Here is a 23,305-nt window from a genome sequence, read left to right on the forward strand (position 1 = left end):
GCAGCATAGAACTGTTCTTTGGGCAAATGGCAGCTCTGGGAAGAGGTGCGCTTCATATCGCAGCTGAGAAATACCAATAAAAGAGAAAGAAAGATGTGAACATATATATCCCCTTCAGCCGTGGGAATGGCAATTTCAGTAGGCAATGATATACTACCTCGGTTCAAATATTTGTAGCTCTCTAGTTCATTTTTGAATGAACTAAACCGCAACAAATAAAAATAAACTAAACCACGATAAATAAAAAAGAACGGAGGAAGTAGTTAGCATTAACATTCTCGCTAACAACAACGGAATGCAGCTGCCGTGCGACGTGGGTGTCAGTGATCTAGATCGAAGGAAAACAACGAAGCATTGATATGCCAAATTACTGATGAGCAATGGATTAGCCATACAGGCCCTAAGTGCTGCCAGCTACCCCATCGTGAGTTCGTGACCGGTGTTCCTGCCCTGCAAAGGTAATAATGGGATAAAAACATCTCAAAGTTAGAACAAGTACTGCAAAATAAGAACTGCATAATAAGCAGGAAATGAACCTGCCGAGGACCCCGTGTACAGCAAACACATGTGCACTTACATCAGTTGCCATTTGGTCCCTGGTTGAGAACAAGTCCTTCAGCATTTTGTCCAAAGAATCCTTAGCTAACGGAGACTTCTTCACTTCTTTCTGTCCTGATTCTAGAGAACCCTTAACAGGTGCTGCACCGTTCTGAAGCTGCAGCGACAACAGCAGTTTAGCATGATCAGATATCTCATCCATCCTAGAGCACCTCACATTTCCGTTGCCATTCAGTAGTTCAGGTAAACAATTGTGAAACGATAGCTTTAAGGTCAGCAAGATTAGATTAACATCCACGAAAGAGTGTCACACACCTCTGCATTAGCAGCATCTCGGTGCTCTGACGTGTCTCCATTTTGGTTCGATTGGCACTCTGCCGCGCTGGAATGCAGCGCGGCTTCCTACGGAGCGGAGCGAGAAGGATCAGAGAACGATCCAGACAATGACGAGAACACGTTGTCTGAGCTGAGCATCGCATTGCCGTGTCAGCACCTCACCCTCCTCACCTGATCCTTGGCGGCATCCGCCTGCCACTCCGGCTGGAACTTCTGCAGCAGCAAGGTGAGCAGCTTCTGCAGCTCGGGGGGCACCTCCTCGGGGAAGAGCTTGGGGATGTCGTCCTTGGCGAAGTCCTCGTTGACGCACCGTCTGATCAGTATCCTCAGGCACACCAGCAGCTGCAGCACCAGTTGGGTACTGAGCGGTCTGGACCTGCAACGCCCGCCCGCCCGCGACGCGAGCGACGGCGCAGGAAGGAAGGAAGGAAGCAACGAAGAAAAGCTGGAAATAGGGGTACTGACAGGGTCGAGCTCGGCGTCGGAGGAGAGCTGGAGGGCGTCGCGGGCGACGGTGCGGTCGGCGGCGTCGAGGCCCGTGCGGCGCGTGCGCCAGAGCGCCTGCAGGATGTACTCGACCGACTCCTTGGACCCGGCGCGCGCCAGCAGTGGGAGGTGCGCGTGCCCCCACAGCGCCGCCGACGCGCCGCGCTCCCGCTCCATCTCCGGTGTTCTGTTCTGCCCTACCGCCGCCGATGGGGACGCGCGGTGGACCGGTGGGGGGCTGCTGGAAGGTGGCGGTGGTGAGGTGAGGTGTCGTTTCGGTTATGGTGGGCAGGAAGGAACAGCCCAGAAGATGACCAGGTCAGCCCAATTACATTACAGGACACGGTGGCTGCTTACTTGTTGAGGCCCACGTAAGTTAATGGGCTTTACGAAGGCTGGACCAACAAAATCATTCAGTGCCCGCTTATGGCTCCATCTCTCGTTGGTTAGGAGGATGGTAGGGGGACTGAGACTGAAATAAACTAATTTCTCTCTTAATCTACATCAATTCCCTTCTAACCAAACATGACTTTAGAGATATTTTAGGAAACCAAATTCCTTTCAGGACTGGAGAGGATTTAGAGAAAAATGAACTAGTTTCCCCTTCAACCTCCTCTAATCCAAGATGAGATTTGAGTTTTCAAACTAGCCCTTAGAGAAGGTTGGTTATCCACTTATCCTGAAGAAGTGCATTTCCACGCGTCATATGCACCCACCCAGGTTGCGGCCAACATTGTGCATATAGTTGGATTTTCATTGTGTCTAGCTACCAAACTCACTTCAAATGGAATATCAGATCTAGTGCAATTCGTAAGATACATCAGTGCTCCAATCACGTTATGGTAAGAAACTCCATATCCCAATGATTCCTCATCATTACTCCTTGGTCTAAAAGTGCCATTATCATTCTCAAGGGATATTAATCTTTAAAGGGTGCGTTTTGATCACATTAAATATTTCAGAAACCTAGCTATAGGTTGACTAGTGTACAAATATTCTTTCAGAGAAATGCTCGATATGTAGGCCCAAACAAAGCTTGGTTTTCTCCAATTCTTTCAATTTTCAAATTCTGTCTTAAGATGGACGGTAGCCTCATCAATATTCCCCACGTATCTTATGATATCTAGATCATCAATGTAGACCAAAATGAAACAAAAACTCTTATAAGATTTTTCAATGAACACGCAAGGAGAAGAACATTGTAATCGATGTTGGGTTTCTGCGTGAACACTTGTGCTACAATCATCGGTTTTATCTGACCACCATATTGTCTGCAACCCACTTTCCAACGAACACCCATTTGAAGGCAACTAGGATAACTCTAGGGAGTGTGTGGCTGATAGGGCCGAATCCTTGCTTCTTTGTAAGTGAGCACAGTTCTATATCTATTACTTCTTTCCATTTAACCTAATATGAGCGCTTCTCACACTCTAGCATGAACCTGGGTTTAGGGTCCTCATTAGTCACAAGTACCGTAGGGATAAAATTATTGTCAACATTTGCACCATATCATCTGAATCATTCCAAAGTCCTTATTCTATTGTTTGCGTGCATATTTGGAGTAGGACGTACACTTTATGGCGTGCCACTTCTAGAATGTCTTAGAGGAAGTGTGATGCGTTATCTTCAGTAACTTACCACTACAGGCGTTCTAGCTTAGCTAATACTAAATTATCTAATTTCCTCCTCCTAATTTTTTCTAGGATGGGTATTGTGGCCAAAGTTCGTACCCTGCAGGAGTATATCTATGTATCTGGTGCATCTGCCACATGATTTCACCACTCCATTCAGAAAGACTCCAATAAAAGAATGCCCATCTTCAAAAGTTTACATGCAGATTTAGAGAAGTGAAGTCATTGCTCGCCGAGGCTCATAATCACACTCTGACCCCCTGAACTGCTGTTGCATGCTAAATCAAAGACTTTTACCTGTAGTGCTTTCTCCCCTGAGCGAGGAGGCAACTCCTGTGAGTGTGAGTTGTTGCTTGATCACAGGTTAATCTCGACTAACAAACGGAAGAGGAAGACGAGACTTTTTTTATTTTTTCGTTTGATGTTTCATTCCATCTGATTCTGAGCCCATTTTCGCAGGAAAAACCAGAGCAACGTGTGATGGTCGATACCGATACGGCAACCATCTTGGGCTCTAAACTCTCGGCCACCGGGACAAGGTACTACGGTAAGATGGCAGGTTGCTATACCTCTCGCTGACATGCCATCTTGCCCTCGCAACGTTGACATGCCAACACGAGGCACACACAGCATGATGCTAGGATGCCCTTGTCACCATGCACAAGCTTGAATTCAGATAAGCAACATCGATGCCATAATAATAATAAAAATTAAAATAAAAGGTAAAACCAGATTCGAACGCCATGCTCTGAGTCCAGAATATTGGGATGCTCTCAGTCTCGTGGTTAGGAACAAGCAAGAACACGGAAGTTTCAAAGCTCACAGAGGCCTGCCGGCAACCGCCTATTGGCCCAAAAAAATGGCTCTGTTACTTTCAGATCAACCAGCTAGTGGCCAAAAAAAAAAGGCATGTCGCCCTCCAAAGGGCGCACATGTCCAGTAAAGCTGAACAAAAGCGGCACCCATCCATTACTCCAGTAGCGTGCGGCTTCAGCTGGAGAGCTCAGCTCGCGCCAGAATTCAATCCGCTGAAGATGCAGCGCAGCCATCAGCGTGATATAGCACACCCATCTTTTTGTTTCAGTTTCATTATCATTAGTAGCACATGAATGAGTGAAAAGGAGAAACGTCTCAGAGAGAGACGAGACCTTCCCAACTTTCCTCCAGAATTAATTATTATCGTCACTAAGGCTGCTGTTACTATTGATTAAAATTTCAAGATGCCACCAGATCAGCTAGAGTAGAGAGAGAGAGAGAGGCCATGCATGCTCTCATGGCGAACACCAACCACACCACAAATATGCTACGTGTCTTGCAAGCAAAACCAGCATCTAAAGCCACTAGCAGCAGCAGCCACCACTGTATTTCGCAGCTTTCCTGTCACATACACATGCTAAATCCATGCCCTCCACGGCCACCACCTCTAAGCATGTAACGTACCGCGCGCAGCTGAACTCGGCCGAGCAATTTCTGCTCTGAGTTTGTCAGGTCCGAGAGATGGGATCACTCAGTATGGCTGAAAAAGCTCCCGGCGCTGCGTTGCCAGAGTCTTCATGTGCATACTTGCTTCAAGAACTCAAGGTACGCAGAGCTTTTCCAACAACAACAACAAAAAAAAAAGAATATATATCTGTTCAGTTCTTACTGAACTCTGCATTGGTTCTTAGATGATATGGGATGAAGTTGGGCAAGAGCAGAGCGAAAGGGAGAGAATACTCGAAGAGCTCGAGCAGGAGTGCCAGGAAGTTTACCGAAGAAAAGTAAACAGTGCCAACATGTCCAGGATCCAGCTGCACCAAGCCTTAGCTGAATCCGAGGCTGAATTTACCAACCTGCTGCTATCCCTCGGAGAAAGATCGTTCCCGGCACGAGTAAACACCCTGATCTCGCGGGTATCGTCATATTTATTTATCCATATCCAACAGGGAACAACTGGAAGCTAACCTGGAAACGAATTTCTGCAGCCCGAGAAAATGGCAGGCACCCTGAAGGAGCAGCTCAATTCCATCACGCCCGCCCTACAAGAAATGCAGATGAGAAAGGACGCCAGAGTAAAGCAGTTCGTGGAGGTTCAGACTGAAACACACAGAATCGCTTCTGAAATCGCTGGACGGTTAGCGGGTGGAGCTGTCGCTGTGAATGAAGAGGACCTGTCGCTAAAGAAGCTCGAGGAGTTCCAAAGCGAATTGCGAAGGCTGAAGAGAGAAAAGGTACGCATGCCATGCCTCCTTCACCTGATAATAAACGTGCGATGTCGTAAGACAATGCTATAGCACGTCTGGATCTGATCTCGTTTATTTCCTCCAGAGTGACCGCCTCTGCAAAGTGGAAGAATACAAAGTTCTAATTCACAATTTTGCGAAAGTGATGGGAATGGATCCTTCAGAGATACTTGCTAGTGTTCACCCAAGGTTGCTAGATGGACCAAATGAGCAGCAGACGAAGAATATCAGTGATGACATCCTTAACAAGCTCAATATGACTGTTCAGCAGCTAAAACAAGAGAAGAGCAATAGAAGGGAAAAGGTGATTTGCCATCCTTGTGGTTCCAACCATTTTAGCCAGTAGCCCCATTCGCTTCAGCGGCAGCATGAAAAACAGAGGATACATTCAGGTTCTCAGGGATAATAAAATATTCTAATACAATACTTAGTTCAAGAATAGCATAAAGAGAATACTCATTAATAACGTTAGTATTAGCAAGTTATTCCTGTTGCTAGTTCTAACAGGAAATATACCATGCGAATGTTCAAGAAAAAGAGAGAGAATCTTGAACTGCATTAATATCTTATTACTAATGCAGGGGTATTCTTTTGTAGCTCCAAAACCTTGTAAAAGCATTAACAAACTTATGGAATACTCTGGATACTCATATGGAAGAGCGTCAACCTTATGGGCAAATTAAGGTACTCGCAATGACTTCAGTAAACGGTATGCTAGGTCCTGGAAGCCTCACACTTGAGACAATTCAACAGGTAAAAGACCAGAGATTAAACTTCAAAGCAGAATGAATTATGTCATACAAGTAACTGTCTTGAAGCTGATAGGTTGAAACTGAAGTTCAGCGGCTGAGTCAGTTGAAGGCAAGCAAAATGGAAGAGCTATTCGTAAAGAAGAGAGCAGAAGTCGACGAAATTTGCAAGAAATCACACATGGGCATGCCTTATCAAACAGAAATGGACAAAATAATGAATCTGATAATGTCAGGTGCGTTCGGCACAGTTATATGCCATTTTCTCTGTTTCAGCGCTTAAGTATATTTACCAGTCCCCAATGTGTTGACTAATATAACTATTTGGGGGAATAAATGAACAGGAGATGTGGTCCATGATGATCTATTAAAGACAATGGATGAATATATATACAGAGCAAAAGAGGAGGCCACAAGCCGGAAAGACATAATGGATAAGGTTGACAAATGGATGGCTTCATGGGATGAAGAACGATGGCTAGAAGAATACAGCAGGGTGCACTAGCTGCCTGATGACCATAGCCATGGACATTGCCTTCTCTAGAACTTTAATTTTTACTATGTTGATTATAATTTTCCACAGGATGACCGAAGGTACTCAGTAAGCAGAGGAGCGCACAAGCACTTGAAAAGGGCAGAGCGTGCTCGAATTATAGTTAACAAAATTCCAGGTATGCATCATACCTACAGAGTAAAATGGTAACTGAAATGCCACATATATTTACAAGAAATTGTGCAGGCTTGGTAGAACAGTTAATGGTCAAGACACAATTCTGGGAACAGGAGAGAAACAAGATCTTCTACTATGATGAGGTGCGACCCAATGAACTGAAAACATAATCACCTGATCCGAAATCATCCTTTCAAAATTTGGATTTTAACTTGTCGTAAATATTTATCCTAGACTAAACTAGATCGTCCCATGTTTTCCTTTTTTTTAAAATGCAACTAGTAGCTTCTTCTTGAACTACTACCATGATTTTATATTGCTCTACAAAGAATTAAACTTTCATACTTCAGTGACCAAAATACTGAACAAATGTAACAATTTTGGTATTGTAGTGACACATAGAAGCATTTCAAATTCACACCTTTGTAAGTTATGGATAGAGGCTAGGTATTTTTGGCAGGGCAGTCACCGGATAAGGTGGCAGCATTGTAACGTTGGTTTCATCAATTCAACCTTCTCCTGTAAAGCAACCTTGTGAATATGCTTATTTGCAACAGCAAACTGAATAACACAATAGATTACGTATGCAAAATTGAATAGAGGTAATCAAGTAAAAACAAAAACTAAAGAGAGTAGAAAGTAGAAAAAAAGGTAGGCGGTAGGCCACTAAGAACCTGAAGGGAAGCCATATGATCATTTCTTATAGTTTGTAATTATGCTACAGCATCGTTGACACAACAGCATTCTTCCAAGGCCATCATCTGAGGGTATTAAGTATAATAATGAATGCTCTCCCTCCGTTCCAAATTATAGTTTCCTATAGCTTTGTCCTAAATCAAATTTCTCTAACTTGAACACTTTTTAGACAAGCAGATTAACATCTACAGGTTCAAATTTTACTCTTACTCTTAAATAAATGCACTATTAAGGCAAATTTCATGGAGAATTTAATGAAATTAATTTGACGCTGTAGATGTTGGGTGCATTTTTCTATAGACTTGATCAAATTTAAGATATTTCACTTAGGACAAAGCTAGTTTACAACAGAGGTATTAGAATAGTTGATCCTGATCGTGAAAGCAAAAGTGACAGTGAAGAGAACATACTTGTAGGCTGGTGCTAAGAAGTTAAGTCTATTTTGCACATGGCAAGGCATGGAAGAAACGGTATCATGTTCAAACCGGCAAAACTAGAAAAACAAGAATTTGCCAGTACATAGAAAAACTGGCAAACTGGCAAAACGGTATCATGTTCAAACTGGCAAATTCCTGTACATAGAAAAACAAGCAAGAGGCAACCTGCACAGCAAATTTCTTGTACTGGAACCATAATTTAGAGCATTTCATTACAAAATCAAAGTAGACATGAAAGTCAGCTAGATTGATTATCAAGTACTGATTCCAAATGACAGAAAGTCTTAATTTCTTGAACAAAACTACTAACATAAGCTTCTGCAGCTCCCGCTTCTAGCAATGCTGAAAGACTACATGTTCACGCTCAAAGAAAAAGAAGAAGAGAAATACAGGCAACGGGTGAGTAGTTATTCGTCAATTGGTTGTTGGTACATGGAATCACATAATCTAGCTCATAAAGGGTGCTCAAATAAGGGGCTTGCTCTAGGAATTTAGTTCAAAGTTGAAATAAATCCTAAGGATTTGGATTCCAACCCCCCATATCCAAACAGTATCCAAGAATAGAGACCTACTACCAGTCAGGATGACATTGCTTTCATAAACATTTCTTTACAGGAGAATAAAAAGATACAGACTCTACTTGTAAAGAGGCATGAGAATTCAATAATGTTAAGGCCCAACACAAGCTTCAGCCGTCCATCAAGCAGAGGCTTCAATACGAGTCCTGGCTCCACATCCATCTGGAGCAGCCAAGTTTCTGCAAAAGTTCAGCTGCCTGACTCAGAGAACTCCCCAGCTGAAAAAGATATGCGTGCAAAAATAATTAGGAACAGAGGTACGCAGGGCATTTTGGGAAATAACAGAAGCTGTTCAATCTCTCATGAAGATAAAGCAGAAGTCTCCACAGTGAAGCAAGGCATTTCACCAATTTAATTTTTTCTCACTTTAAATTTCTACAGAAATTGTCTGCCTGACGTGAAGTTGCAACAGCCCCCTTAAGCTATTAGATAAGTGAAGAAAAGTATGTTTGTATGCAGCTTACACCATATTCATATATATATATTTATTTATGTATGATTCATTAAAATGTTATTTCGGTGCCGAAGTACTAACAGAGATCATCGAATGAAAAGCACAAAAGGGGGAACGTGAATTACCATGTTAGCAGAACAATTCTACGATTTCTGGCAGCATATCAACCATTTCCTTGCAGAGGGTGTGAAAGACACCAATTAAGATGTGTACGCCCACTTCTATCATGATATAAAACCTGCCAAGCCAATTGTCAATGAGAGGACCAGCTAAACATAAAAAACAAAGCAGACACTCATGGTTCTGCCCAAAGCCATAGATGGAAATTGTAGTTTTTTTGGTGTGTGTTACCTTCACACAGCACCTTCTCACTCACATTATACTTCACCACTTTACAAGTAGACCCTTACACTTGTTCATAATTACACCAACACTACCCCTCAAAATAGGCTAAATATATTTAACATTCGCATCTTGTTACATGCCAACTCATTATCATTAGGACCTAAACCTTTTGTGAGACTATCCGCTACTTGATTACGAGATTTGACATACTTCAACTTCAAAGTCCCACTATCAATCTTCTCTTTGATAAAGAACTTATCAATCTCCACATGCTTCATGCGATCAAACTGAACTGGATTATTTGCTATGTTGATTGCTGCCACATTGTCACAATGGAGCAACATTGTCTCATTCTTCAACACTTGAAGCTCCTTCAAGAGGCCCTTCAACCATATCATTTCACACACTGCTAGAGCCATTGCTCTATGTTCAGCCTCTGCAGTGGACCAAGATACCACAACTTGCTTCTTGCTTCTCCATGAAACCAGATTACCTCCCACAAATACACAATATCCAGAAGTGGATCTCCGATCATCCCTACTGCTTGCCCAGTCCGCATCACAATACCCCCTCCAAATTCATATGTTGATTTGGTCTAAACCACAATCCCTTGTTAGTGGTTCCCTTCAGGTATCTCAGGATTTGATAAACTATCTTCATATGCCCAGTTCTAGGATCATGCATATACCTACTCACCACACTTACTACATAAGCAATGTTCGGTCTTGTATGGCAAAGATATATCAAATGACCAACTACCCTCTAATATATTTCCCGATCTATAGGGTCACCTGACTCAACACAAGTTTGGTGATTCCTATCAATGGGTGAGCCACATGGGCGACACCCAAGCATTCCTATCTTTGACAAAAGGTCGAGGACATACTTTCTTTGGGAGAGAATAATTCCCTGAGATGATCTAGCTATCTCAATCCTAAGGAAGTATCGGAGTGGTCCAAGGTTCTTTACCTCAAAGGCTCTACTTAGCCTTTCCTTCAGTTTCTTGATCTCCTTCGCATCATCTCCAGTGGTCACTATATCATCAACATAAACAGCTAGAATAGTGATACAAGAGCCCTGATGTTTGTAGAAGACTGTGTGATCTCCATTGCATTGATGATAGCCCATATCACACACAACTTGCCTGAATCTATCAACCATGCACGTGGTGACTGCTTTAGGCCATAGAGCGACTTCTTAAGTCTGCACACTTTCCCAATAGTCTGTTTATTTGCAAATTCAGATGGAATTTCCATATAGACCTCTTCCTTCAGATCACCATGGAGAAATGCATTCTTCACATCCAGTTGATGAAGAGGCCAACCAAAGTTGGCCGCACATGAGATTAAGGTCCTCACCGTGCCCATTTTTGCCACAGGTGCAAAGGTCTTATCATAGTCGATCCCATATGTCTCACTATATCCCTTTGCCACCAGTCTTGCTTTGTACCTGTCAATCTTTCCTTCAGGAGTCTGCTTTACTGTGAAGACCCACTTGCACCCCACCGCCTTCTCTCCTTCTAGAAGGTGAACAAGTTCCCATGTCTTGTTCTTCTGAAGGGCAAGCAACTCTTTCTTCATGGCATCGTTCCACTTTGGATCCTGTTTGGCACACCTCCAATCCTTCGGAATAGATATTGTTTGTAGAGATGCAATGAAAGTTCTATATGTAGGAGAGACACTAGAGTATGAGACATACTTAGCAATGTCATGTTCATAACAATAAAGAGAAGGAGGTTTCCCAGCATTTACTCTAGGAACTCTTCTTTGCGCAAGAGGTAATTCTTCATGTTCAGGAATGGGAGAAATATGGATTGGAGAGACATTACCAGCTGGGTCTGGAGAGGAGTCTGAAGAGAGATATGGGACTGGAGCTTCAACACATCCAGGTTGTGGTTTCTCCCCCTGCTTCTTCGTCTGCTTTCGATAGTATACTATAGGTTGCTCCCCCTGTTTGTCATTCACCTTTACCCCAATTGAACAATCATGTCGCTCCCCTTATTTCTCATTCAACTTCCCTGCAGTAGGACATGGGATTGATCCAACAATCACTGCCTCATCATCCTTTGTCTCCTCCTGAATATTAATAGTTGGATCACCATGATCCCCACTACTTTCATCATTACTCAATATTTGTGTAGTTATGTCACACCCGGGTTTTAGGGGTCCAAAGCCCGGGCGCGAACATAAACACCAGGTGTGCTGGGACCAAGTCTCACACATATGATGCATAGTGGCACAGGATCGAATGTCACATCTTTACTATATAACAGGAGTTCTATACAAAATAATTAAATAATTACATCATATGAGGAAACGATCCAGCAACCCAAAGTTGACTGGGAGACGACGACCTAGATCTCTCTCACGAACTCATCGCAGCATCCTCCATGCGCCTCATCCTGCGGTACCTGTTCTTGACCTGTGGGGGGGTGTGAGACAGCAAGAGTGAGCTCACATACGTTCATCGCTCAACAAGTTGTGGGGAATAATGTGCATGAACTCGCCAAAGGTGGGAGCCCACGTGAAGTGTAAGGCTTACCAAAGAGAATGGTTAGAGCTGAGCATTGCTTTTAAAGTTGGTCAAAATTTTATTAGCAATTACTAAGTATAAGTAAATACCAACCCAATTAAATAGTAGAACAGAAGTAACAACATCACATGCGATGCAATGCATATGACAAATTGAATTTAAGTTCTATAAATTAATCATGTGAGGGTCCGAGCTGCTCATGACCGTGAGCACGGCTAGTATACCAGTTTTACACTCTACAGAGGTTGCGCATCTTTACCCACAAGTCATGTTACCCATCTGCCAAGGGATCGCGACTTCCCATACACCTCTACCGAGGAGGCGAGGCAGGGTAACACTACGAGGCCTTTACAAAGTTCCACTAGCTTCAGAAAACCCGCTACAGTTTATAGGAAGCTCCAATGCAGGAATCCCTTGCAGGACCGCCATCGCAGCAAAATCCTCCCGAGGGCCTCCCTACACTGACCACTCCCCTACTGCTCTTGCCCCTTTCGGGTAAGGTAGTCTTCCACTAGCTTTCCTAATTAATCAGCCAAGGGGTCCCATTCCTCCCTTGTGGTAGCACTGTTTTCCCGGGTGGTCGCTCCATGTTCCAATTAACATAATGATCTTATCATGAACAGTAATAATAAACGGATAATAACAGTGTGATCATGAATAATGTATCTTCATACCCAAAACCACATAAAGCACTAGCAAGTACTACCCAAAAAGTTCAGTGGTAAACAAGGTATAAAGATAATCAAACTAGGGTAACCTATTGGGTCCCATCAAAATTAACCTATGCAGATCATTATGATTAATTAGAACATGAGTGGGTAAAAGGAAGTGATCAAGGGCACAACTTGCCTGGGACTTGAGATACCAGGTACCAACTTGCTCTTCAGATGACACGTGTCCTCACGCTAGTCGTAGTAATACAAACAAACATGGTATAGGCAAGATTTACATCACACCAATCATAAGAATAAATTGCGTAATAACAATCTACGCGTCGCTACGAGATCGTGGGTTCGAGAACCGCTAAATTCGGGGTTACGGTTAAGGTTTATGGAAGATCTACGTGATTTAAATATTAAACTATATTATAAATTGATTAGTATTCATCATATGAGAGAATATTCTATAAGTAATTAACCCAACCTTTAATCTAAGTTATTCTTGATTATTGATTATCTTTTAGTCAAATTATAATTATAAGATCGGAATATTATATTAATATTAGAAAAGCTAATACAGAAAACATAGATTAATCAAATTAGTCACCTAATTATAAAAGTATGGGATATTATATGATCAATGTTGCTACTGTGTAGCAAATATTTATACGAAGCTAACACAACTTGAACGGATTGAAACAGAGTTAAAATGAATTAATTATGATTTTCCGAAGTTATTTAGTACCTAGGATAAAGTAATTCAAGTGAATAATTTTAATTCAAGTTTCATGGCTAAACAAAGGTACTAGATGATGAACAATATTAAAACAAAATTATTGCAACTGGAATGGATCAATTTGGAGCTAAAACGAATTAAATATGAATTATACAAGTTTCTGGATTTATTTGTGTACTAAAAATCAATTTCTATATTTAAATATCAGATTTCTCTGTTCCTGGGCCACCCACATTATTACAGACAAACTCAGGGTTAAACTAGCAAAGATCTGGCAGACTCATGTTACCTCTCTCGCGGATGGCGGGTTAATTCAACGAAACCCGAGGGGCTCACTTAGAAAGTGACTACGGCGAAGGGGGTATGAGCAGATTGCACCGTTGGATCGCCATTCGACAGCTCAGATTAGATCTAAATTGAGCAGCTAACAGAGCCATCGATCCCGCGATCAGTGGTGGATATTTGATCTGCCTAGAATTCGTCCATCAGGGGATCAACGGCCCAGATTGGACGATGAGCCAATACGCCCGGGATCTAATCCAGAGCACCCATTTTCTGATGAACGGCCACCGACCATCTTCTACCTCAATCCGCGCTTAGCAGCGGTGTCCAGTCCCAACCGCGACGGCGCCATGGCCACGACACCAGGCCTCGACGCCCCAGCAAACCAGAACTCCCAACCATCGGATGATCGATGCTACGCGCAGCAGGGGGTACGGTGATTCACGCATGTGTTTCCATACCGGAGATGAAGGGGTCGATATGCTTGTCTTCGCGAACAGGATGGTGCACAACGGAGCGTTCGCGCTGGTTCTCCAAACACCGCACGACAAGCACGCCTGGGCACACAGAGGTTTGGGGGAGATCCTACCGAAGAGCTATGGCGAAGGAGGAGTCCAAGGTTCACAGGTTGATGAAAATGCAGGTTGACGACAGCGCCCAATTTCCCTCCGCGGCGGACCATGACGCCCCCCTTGGTTTTGCTTGGGCGACGATAGGACCAGAGGAGCCCGAGTTAAATAGACATGGGACGGCACCAGATTACAACCACCCATGCGGAGATTTAGCCAACAACACCCCCCTGATCCCCGACGTGTAGGTCGGCGCCTAGTTGAGATTTGGGGCAGAGTCCGTGAGGTTGAAGACCGACCTGAAGGAGTGGCCCCACACGTAAGTGACTCAGAGAAAAAGATAAGGGCGCTGATGGGCCAGTGAGGTGCGATTTAGTCTTGGGCCAAGCGGGAAAATAGGGCCCAGATGCGTTTTGGTCCCATTTCTGTTTTCTTTTTTTATGATTTCTATTTCAAATTCAACCATGATTTTGAATTTCAAGCAAAATTTTGATGTGGATAGAAATCGTATCTTCATATTTATTCTTATTACTGTTACTATTATTATTTTTATTATTTATTTTCCTCCTCACCCTTTAATTCAAAAAGGAATAAAGGATTATCATAATTACCTTTCTCAAATTCTTTACTATATATATATATATTTATGTGAATTGAGGTCAAATTAAGTCTTAATTCCTTTGTTCAAGCAAAAAAAAATATTCATCACAAAATCATCGGCATGAGATGCATATTTCTAAACTCATTTATTTGTTATCTGACCAATATAATTTCATTACTTGTATGCACAAATAGGAGTTCAAATGATCTCCAAGGTTCCATAAATTCTCAAACACTAAGAATAATTATATTTATTTATTTATTTTCCTGATACAAATTTTGGGCTTTACAAATCCTACCCCCCTTAACAGAAATCTCGTCCTCGAGATTAGTAGACAATGAATGCTGACAGTTTAGTTTGTAGTTTAGCTTTTATTCCCTGATTAGTTCAAGAATCAAAGGTTTTCTTTTCTTAATATTAATGTATAGGTGATTAGGAAAGTATGAACTTCTTTTTATGTCGAGCCATCCGATAGGCAGGACAAGAGATAGTCAGATCAAGGGTAGGTTGGGTGAGAAATATTTGGGCAAAGTAAGACTCCATCCGAGATGGTGGATTTTGACTTATTTGGAGACTTGGCTTGACTCTTTATCCTTTCTTGACTAGGTCGTTATCTTCCTTCTTGGGTGTTGGTGTCGCCATCTAGAGTTTGGAAGCTTTAGATAGGTAGTTGTTTGTGAAACCTAGGATAGGTCAAAACTTGGTTTACTTTGACTTTAGGTTGGACTAGATGAATTAGGCAACCCATCAGGTAGGTCAAGTAGTTGTGTATGGCCGAGTTCATCTGAGGCATCAATTTAGGTTAAAATATGTTTATAGGGGTAGGGTCTAATCTATCTCACAAGTATCACTAATCCGTTTAAGTAGACCACATTAGATTAGATCGCATTAGATCAGATCTAAGTTATATTTGTGTGACTAGATTAGACCAGATAATATCTAATTACTTTGGATTAGATCATGGTTGTTACACTAGTGCGGGATAAATATGCTTATTGGGGTAAGATGAATCCATAAGACTAAGGTAGAATCTTTTGAGGTCAGTTAGATCTATTAAGATAAGATGAATCTATAAAGGTAATAGAGTACCTTTTTAAGATAAGATGGATCCATTACGCTAGATATGTTAGAATAAGTTAGGATCTTTTGGGATGAGATGGATCTATGAGTGTAGGATAAAATCTTTTAAGATGGGATGAATATTGTTAGGCTAGATACTTTTAATGAGGGATAATCTAGTTTGTCTAGTTATTTTATACATATTATCCTTTATGCCTATATGTATATGCAGATGTAATTGTGGACATTACTCCACAACTCATCACACTCAATCAAAGATCCAAATCAAACAAGTATCATAAGAACAAGCATTCAAGTTCATAGATATCTATAAAAATATTTTTGTTTTTTTGTTCCTAAGATTAGGTCTCCTAGTCCTAAAGTCACTTTAGGCACATGATTTCAAAGTGTGAAATCCACATTTGTCTTTAGATAGAAAAGGTAAGAATAATCAGAGTAAAGCGGAAATAGACGAGAATTGATTAAGAAAAGTTTAGAAAGGATCAGAGTAGCAAAGGTAAGTAGATAATGGTTGTCCAGTTCTATCTAGGTTTCGTCCTACAGTCAACATTCCTCTGATACCACTTCTGTCACACCCGGGTTTTAGGGGTCCAAAGCCCGGGCGCGAACATAAACACCAGGTGTGCTGGGACCAAGTCTCACACATATGATGCATAGTGGCACAGGATCGAATGTCACATCTTTACTATATAACAGGAGTTCTATACAAAATAATTAAATAATTACATCATATGAGGAAACGATCCAGCAACCCAAAGTTGACTGGGAGACGACGACCTAGATCTCTCTCACGAACTCATCGCAGCATCCTCCATGCGCCTCATCCTGCGGTACCTGTTCTTGACCTGTGGGGGGGTGTGAGACAGCAAGAGTGAGCTCACATACGTTCATCGCTCAACAAGTTGTGGGGAATAATGTGCATGAACTCGCCAAAGGTGGGAGCCCACGTGAAGTGTAAGGCTTACCAAAGAGAATGGTTAGAGCTGAGCATTGCTTTTAAAGTTGGTCAAAATTTTATTAGCAATTACTAAGTATAAGTAAATACCAACCCAATTAAATAGTAGAACAGAAGTAACAACATCACCTGCGATGCAATGCATATGACAAATTGAATTTAAGTTCCATAAATTAATCATGTGAGGGTCCGAGCTGCTCATGACCGTGAGCACGGCTAGTATACCAGTTTTACACTCTGCAGAGGTTGCGCATCTTTACCCACAAGTCATGTTACCCATCTGCCAAGGGATCGCGACTTCCCATACACCTCTACCGAGGAGGCGAGGCAGGGTAACACTACGAGGCCTTTACAAAGTTCCACTAGCTTCAGAAAACCCGCTACAGTTTATAGGAAGCTCCAATACAGGAATCCCTTGCAGGACCGCCATCGCAGCAAAATCCTCCCGAGGGCCTCCCTACACTGACCACTCCCCTACTGCTCTTGCCCCTTTCGGGTAAGGTAGTCTTCCACTAGCTTTCCTAATTAATCAGCCAAGGGGTCCCATTCCTCCCTTGTGGTAGCACTGTTTTCCCGGGTGGTCGCTCCATGTTCCAATTAACATAATGATCTTATCATGAACAGTAATAATAAACGGATAATAACAGTGTGATCATGAATAATGTATCTTCATACCCAAAACCACATAAAGCACTAACAAGTACTACCCAAAAAGTTCAGTGGTAAACAAGGTATAAAGATAATCAAACTAGGGTAACCTATTGGGTCCCATCAAAATTAACCTATGCAGATCATTATGATTAATTAGAACATGAGTGGGTAAAAGGAAGTGATCAAGGGCACAACTTGCCTGGGACTTGAGATACCAGGTACCAACTTGCTCTTCAGATGACACGTGTCCTCACGCTAGTCATAGTAATACAAACAAACATGGTATAGGCAAGATTAACATCACACCAATCATAAGAATAAATTGCGTAATAACAATCTACGCGTCGCTACGAGATCGTGGGTTCGAGAACCGCTAAATTCGGGGTTACGGTTAAGGTTTATGGAAGATCTACGTGATTTAAATATTAAACTATATTATAAATTGATTAGTATTCATCATATGAGAGAATATTCTATAAGTAATTAACCCAACCTTTAATCTAAGTTATTCTTGATTATTGATTATCTTTTAGTCAAATTATAATTATAAGATCGGAATATTATATTAATATTAGAAAAGCTAATACAGAAAACATAGATTAATCAAATTAGTCACCTAATTATAAAAGTATGGGATATTATATGATCAATGTTGCTACTGTGTAGCAAATATTTATACGAAGCTAACACAACTTGAACGGATTGAAACAGAGTTAAAATGAATTAATTATGATTTTCCGAAGTTATTTAGTACCTAGGATAAAGTAATTCAAGTGAATAATTTTAATTCAAGTTTCATGGCTAAACAAAGGTACTAGATGATGAACAATATTAAAACAAAATTATTGCAACTGGAATGGATCAATTTGGAGCTAAAATGAATTAAATATGAATTATACAAGTTTCTGGATTTATTTGTGTACTAAAAATCAATTTCTATATTTAAATATCAGATTTCTCTGTTCCTGGGCCACCCACATTATTACAGACAAACTCAGGGTTAAACTAGCAAAGATCTGGCAGACTCATGTTACCTCTCTCGCGGATGGCGGGTTAATTCAACGAAACCCGAGGGGCTCACTTAGAAAGTGACTACGGCGAAGGGGGTATGAGCAGATTGCACCGTTGGATCGCCATTCGACAGCTCAGATTAGATCTAAATTGAGCAGCTAACAGAGCCATCGATCCCGCGATCAGTGGTGGATATTTGATCTGCCTAGAATTCGTCCATCAGGGGATCAACGGCCCAGATTGGACGATGAGCCAATACGCCCGGGATCTAATCCAGAGCACCCATTTTCTGATGAACGGCCACCGGCCATCTTCTACCTCAATCCGCGCTGAGCAGCGGTGTCCAGTCCCAACCGCGACGGCGCCATGGCCACGACACCGGGCCTCGACGCCCCAGCAAACCAGAACTCCCAACCATCGGATGATCGATGCTACGCGCAGCAGGGGGTACGGTGATTCACGCATGTGTTTCCATACCGGAGATGAAGGGGTCGATATGCTTGTCTTCGCGAACAGGATGGTGCACAACGGAGCGTTCGCGCTGGTTCTCCAAACACCGCACGACAAGCACGCCTGGGCACACAGAGGTTTGGGGGAGATCCTACCGAAGAGCTATGGCGAAGGAGGAGTCCAAGGTTCACCGGTTGATGAAAATGCAGGTTGACGACAGCGCCCAATTTCCCTCCGCGGCGGACCATGACGCCCCCTTGGTTTTGTTTGGGCGACGATAGGACCAGAGGAGCCCGAGTTAAATAGACATGGGACGACACCAGATTACAACCACCCATGCGGAGATTTAGCCAACAACACCCCCCTAATCCCCGGCGTGTAGGTCGGCGCCTAGTTGAGATTTGGGGCAGAGTCCGTGAGGTTGAAGACCGACTTGAAGGAGTGGCCCCACGCGTAAGTGACTCAGAGAAAAAGATAAGGGCGCTGATGGGCCAGTGAGGTGCGATTTAGTCTTGGGCCAAGCGGGAAAATAGGGCCCAGATGCGTTTTGGTCCCATTTCTGTTTTCTTTTTTTATGATTTCTATTTCAAATTCAACCATGATTTTGAATTTCAAGCAAAATTTTGATGTGGACAGAAATCGTATCTTCATATTTATTCTTATTACTGTTACTATTATTATTTTTATTATTTATTTTCCTCCTCACCCTTTAATTCAAAAAGGAATAAAGGATTATCATAATTACCTTTCTCAAATTCTTTACTATATATATATATATTTATGTGAATTGAGGTCAAATTAAGTCTTAATTCCTTTGTTCAAGCAAAAAAAATATTCATCACAAAATCATCGGCATGAGATGCATATTTCTAAACTCATTTATTTGTTATCTGACCAATATAATTTCATTACTTGTATGCACAAATAGAAGGAGTTCAAATGATCTCCAAGGTTCCATAAATTCTCAAACACTAAGAATAATTATATTTATTTATTTATTTTCCTGATACAAATTTTGGGCTTTACAAGTTATCCCTTTCTCCACTTCTGGTGGAATCATACCTCCAACAATCACCCCTCCTGAAGCTCCACTAGCCTCATCACCACTGGCCTCATCACTACCTCGACTACTGTCATCCTCCCCCTCTCTACGGTCTCCTCCATCGACCGGAGAGAAGTCCTCCAGGATTTGATATGGATCAACTTTCTTTCTATAGTATGGGTCTTCCTCAGGAAATGTTACATCCATACTCACTAATAGTCTCTTACCAATAGGGTCCCAACACTTGTATCCTTTCTAAGTAGATGAATAACCCACAAAAATGCACTTGACTGCTTGAGGATCCAACTTGCTCACCATAGGTCGACGATCTTTTACAAAACAGACACAACCAAAGACCTTCGGTGGAACACGAAAGTCACACTTTCCCAATAGAAGTTCTGCAGGTGATTTCATATTAAGTATTCTTGAGGGCATCCGGTTGATGAGGTATGTGGCCGTCATTACTGCCTCACTCCACAGATACTGTCGGAGAGGAAATCTCCGGCCGGGTGGCGGAATGCACCCGCCCTAAATCCTTAGATGAGGAAGGGCCTAAGCATTTTGCCTGTTAGGTTGAAACAGGAAGAACGCAAGAACACTCAAGGATTTAGAGTGGTTCGGGCCGCTGGAGCGTAACACCCTACTCCACTGTGTGATGTATTGAGCTCGAGAGCTTGTATGAACTTGTGAGCGTCTAAGTGTGTATGTGTCTGTTGGCCTAGATCCGCTTGAGCTGAGTTGACTTTACTTGACTTGAGTCCTCTGTGACGTTGCGTGCCTCCCCTTTTATAGCTAAAGGGGGGCACATACAAGGGTGCTGAGCCCCGACATGCGGGCCCAGGGACATAACGGATGTAATACTTGGAGCAACTGATACTCGTTGCTGGAGAAATCTTCTTGCGCCCTGATATCCGCGATCTGCGTAGCTTTGACGTGCAGGGGAAGCCTCCCTAGCGACGTACAAGTGATGATGGTCAGAGTGCACCTCGCAGCACGGGCGTACTATTTGGCAATGGACTGGACAGGCACGCCGCCTGCAGGATGTCCTTGACGCCACCTACCAGCGGAGTGGACAGAACACATTAAATGCTGAGGCGGCACATCGCCTGTCAGCGGAATAGTCAGGCGGCGCATCTTCTCCGCAATAAATGCAGAGACCGCGCAGCCCCAGAGGCCTTACGTCAGGCTCCGCCCGCTGGCTTACGTCACGGGCGATATGCCACGTGGCTGCATCGGGCCTCCGCCTGAGCGGAGAGCAGAAGTGTACATGGTATGGTCTGGACACGTGTCGGCCCCGGACCCCCGCCTGGCCTTGATTAAGGCCTGTGTATTCTTTGTCCTAGAATCCCGGGACCCTGCTAAGGGTGGCCCAGACCCTACACAGAGAGGTCCGGGACCCGTCCCGGGGGTCCGGTCTGTACCCGCGGAGGTCCTAGACCCTGCCCGGAGGTCCGGTCCGGATATGCTAGGGTCTGGACCCACCGTTGATACCTTGGAGGATATTGTCTCTCCTAGCCACGTGGTGGCCCTGGAGCCGTCCACGTGGTGGGGTCAGGTGTTTGTTCACCACGCGACTAAAGATAGCCGCATGGACATCGCACCTCCATACTGTAGTAACAGGTACCCCTTTTCCAAGGTACTGACAGTGGCCCTCGGGCCCGCCTCAGGGGAGGATACGAGCCTGCAGGTGGGGCCAAAGCTGGATTGTCGATTGGCGCGTTGCTTCTGAGCGCTTGCTGGCGAAATTACTGCCAGCCCGCCTTTGAACACGCCAACTGCCACGCCTGTCCCTGTGGCTGACTGACCCATGACCTCCGCACTTAATGGCTTTGCTGAGCCATGCGCGGGGTGCCTCGATACCGCTGCATTGGTTTTGAAAATTCACCTTCTCTGTCCTCTGCGGCGGCCCCGAGGAGGCGCGGTACTGGCGCGAGCGGCGGTTCGATTCCTCTGCACCCTGGAACCGGCGCCCATGGAGGATGACTAGTGGGCCTGGGCCCCTGTGCAGGAGACTGGGCTGTTGGTTTCGTCGGAGGTGAAGAGGCGCATTGCTGCAGACGGTGGCGTGCTCTTCACGCGGCGGTTCGCCTTCTCCGCACATGGAGATCGACGCCCAAGGAGTATGACTCGTGGGCCCGGGCCCCCGCGCCAGGGACTGGTCCGCTGCTTCCGGCGAAGGTGAAGAGGCGTGTTACCGCGGGTCGGTAGCATGCACCTTGCGCGGTGGTTTGCCTTCTTCATACCCAGGAACTGGCACACCAGGTGCATGATAAGTGGGCCTAGGCCCCCATGCCAGAGGCTGGGCCGTTGTTTTGGCAGATGAAGAGGCACACTACCACGGGCGGCGGTTCGCCCTCCCGTGTCGGTTCGCCTCCTTCACACTCGGAGACCAACGCACCAGCTGTATGACTTGTGGGACCGGGCCCCCGTGTCATAGGTTGGGTACTCTGGTGTGCATCGGGGGAGACTTCTCGTGGCGTTTCGGGGCGCGAGTAGGGGAGTCTACCTTTAAAAAGGGGTTCATCCCTCGAGTAGTAGCCATGCCTTGCTTCTCTCCCACTCGCTGTGCCCTTTCGCCTCCGAGCTCTCTGCGCCCCTTTGCCTTCAAGGTCTCTGCTCTGCATCGCCGTAGTTTGCCATGGCCTTGTAAGTTCATCTTGAGCGTGCCTAGACTGAGTGGGTGCTCGACATGGTGTGCCGCCTGCTTGGATGGGATGCGCCGACGTTCGGTGGTAAGATTTGCGCCGGCGCCATCCTCCTCGGCGAACTTGCCGCCTGAGAGTTCGTGCTCTTTGTCTTCAGCCTCCCCAGCGGGTTGGTGTTGCCGATCTTGCCTTTCTTTCGCTGGAGGTGCACGGCCTCGTGGGGGCGGCGCTCTTCCACCGGTGCTTAGCTTCAAGGATGTTCATCAGCCTTGCGGTGGTGGAGAGCAAGCTGGGCTGCGGCTCCGTCTTCCACATGAGCTGGTGACCCGCCTCTCCCTCCAGCATTCGGAGGGAAGGATGATCACTAGCCTTGTGAAGGTTGGAGGCAAACTTCGGCTACGCGGCACCGGCCAGACCGCAAGCGCCGTCTGCCACCGTGCTTCCAGCTCCTTGGCTTGGATGGTCTTGTTGTCACCCCCGTAGGAGGACGGGGGAGAGGGCCTCCTCGCCATGGTGCACACGCTGAGGTGGTTTCCGCCGCTGGTGCAGAGGTGGTCGCCGCCGCTGACAAGCCGCTGGTGCAGAGGTGGTCACCGCTGCTGGTGCACAGGTGGTCACTGCCGCTGGCAAGCCGCTCGGAGCTAGCTTTCAACGCGACCCTGCTGGTGAAGAGTAGTCCATACCTGTAGAGTAGAGATGGAGCTAGGACTCCTCTTGAAGGCGGATGTAATAACTTTTGCTTTTTGTAAGGTACTTTTGAGTACTATTTATCAAGCAGTATTAGCACTTATCTGTGTACCACTTGTCCCTGTTGTGTGTGGTGTTACCGACTCCTTCCTGGTACCTATGTGCCCCCCTAGGATGCAGGCTCGTTGTGACGAGGTTGGATACCAGCATACCTAAGAAAGAGTTGGCAATGACCCCCAGGAG

At 44.4% G+C, this 23,305-nt stretch overlaps 2 protein-coding genes across 4 annotated transcripts; one reads left to right on the forward strand and one right to left on the reverse strand.

Annotated features, from left to right (window-relative positions):
* Window positions 1-77: 77 nt before the first annotated feature.
* On the reverse strand, window positions 78-1,667 carry LOC100192695 (uncharacterized). 2 transcript variants are annotated; one of them, XM_008682447.4, is made up of 5 exons: window positions 1,360-1,667; window positions 1,066-1,236; window positions 874-960; window positions 578-715; window positions 78-450 (listed from the first exon to the last, which is right to left on the reverse strand). In XM_008682447.4, the coding sequence occupies exons 1-5, from the start codon at window positions 1,555-1,557 to the stop codon at window positions 415-417; spliced, it is 630 nt and encodes a 209-aa protein (XP_008680669.1). In that variant the 5' UTR covers window positions 1,558-1,667; the 3' UTR covers window positions 78-414. The 2 variants fall into 2 exon arrangements, with proteins under 2 accessions (XP_008680669.1, NP_001131370.1); NM_001137898.1 differs by having other exon boundaries at window positions 106-450; window positions 1,066-1,602.
* A 2,589-nt stretch (window positions 1,668-4,256) lies between these two features.
* On the forward strand, window positions 4,257-8,893 carry LOC103642932 (65-kDa microtubule-associated protein 8). 2 transcript variants are annotated; one of them, XM_008666093.4, is made up of 11 exons: window positions 4,257-4,592; window positions 4,679-4,903; window positions 4,976-5,221; window positions 5,319-5,537; window positions 5,831-5,986; window positions 6,059-6,218; window positions 6,327-6,478; window positions 6,566-6,653; window positions 6,722-6,795; window positions 8,110-8,184; window positions 8,401-8,893. In XM_008666093.4, exons 1-11 carry the CDS (start codon window positions 4,509-4,511, stop codon window positions 8,716-8,718), a joined length of 1,797 nt encoding a protein of 598 aa, XP_008664315.1. In that variant the 5' UTR covers window positions 4,257-4,508; the 3' UTR covers window positions 8,719-8,893. The 2 variants fall into 2 exon arrangements, with proteins under 2 accessions (XP_008664315.1, NP_001309806.1); NM_001322877.1 differs by having other exon boundaries at window positions 4,328-4,592; window positions 4,679-4,882; window positions 8,401-8,861.
* Window positions 8,894-23,305: the final 14,412 nt, after the last annotated feature.

Source organism: Zea mays, chromosome 1 (assembly GCF_902167145.1).
Source record: "Zea mays cultivar B73 chromosome 1, Zm-B73-REFERENCE-NAM-5.0, whole genome shotgun sequence".
Classification (NCBI taxonomy): domain Eukaryota; kingdom Viridiplantae; phylum Streptophyta; class Magnoliopsida; order Poales; family Poaceae; genus Zea; species Zea mays.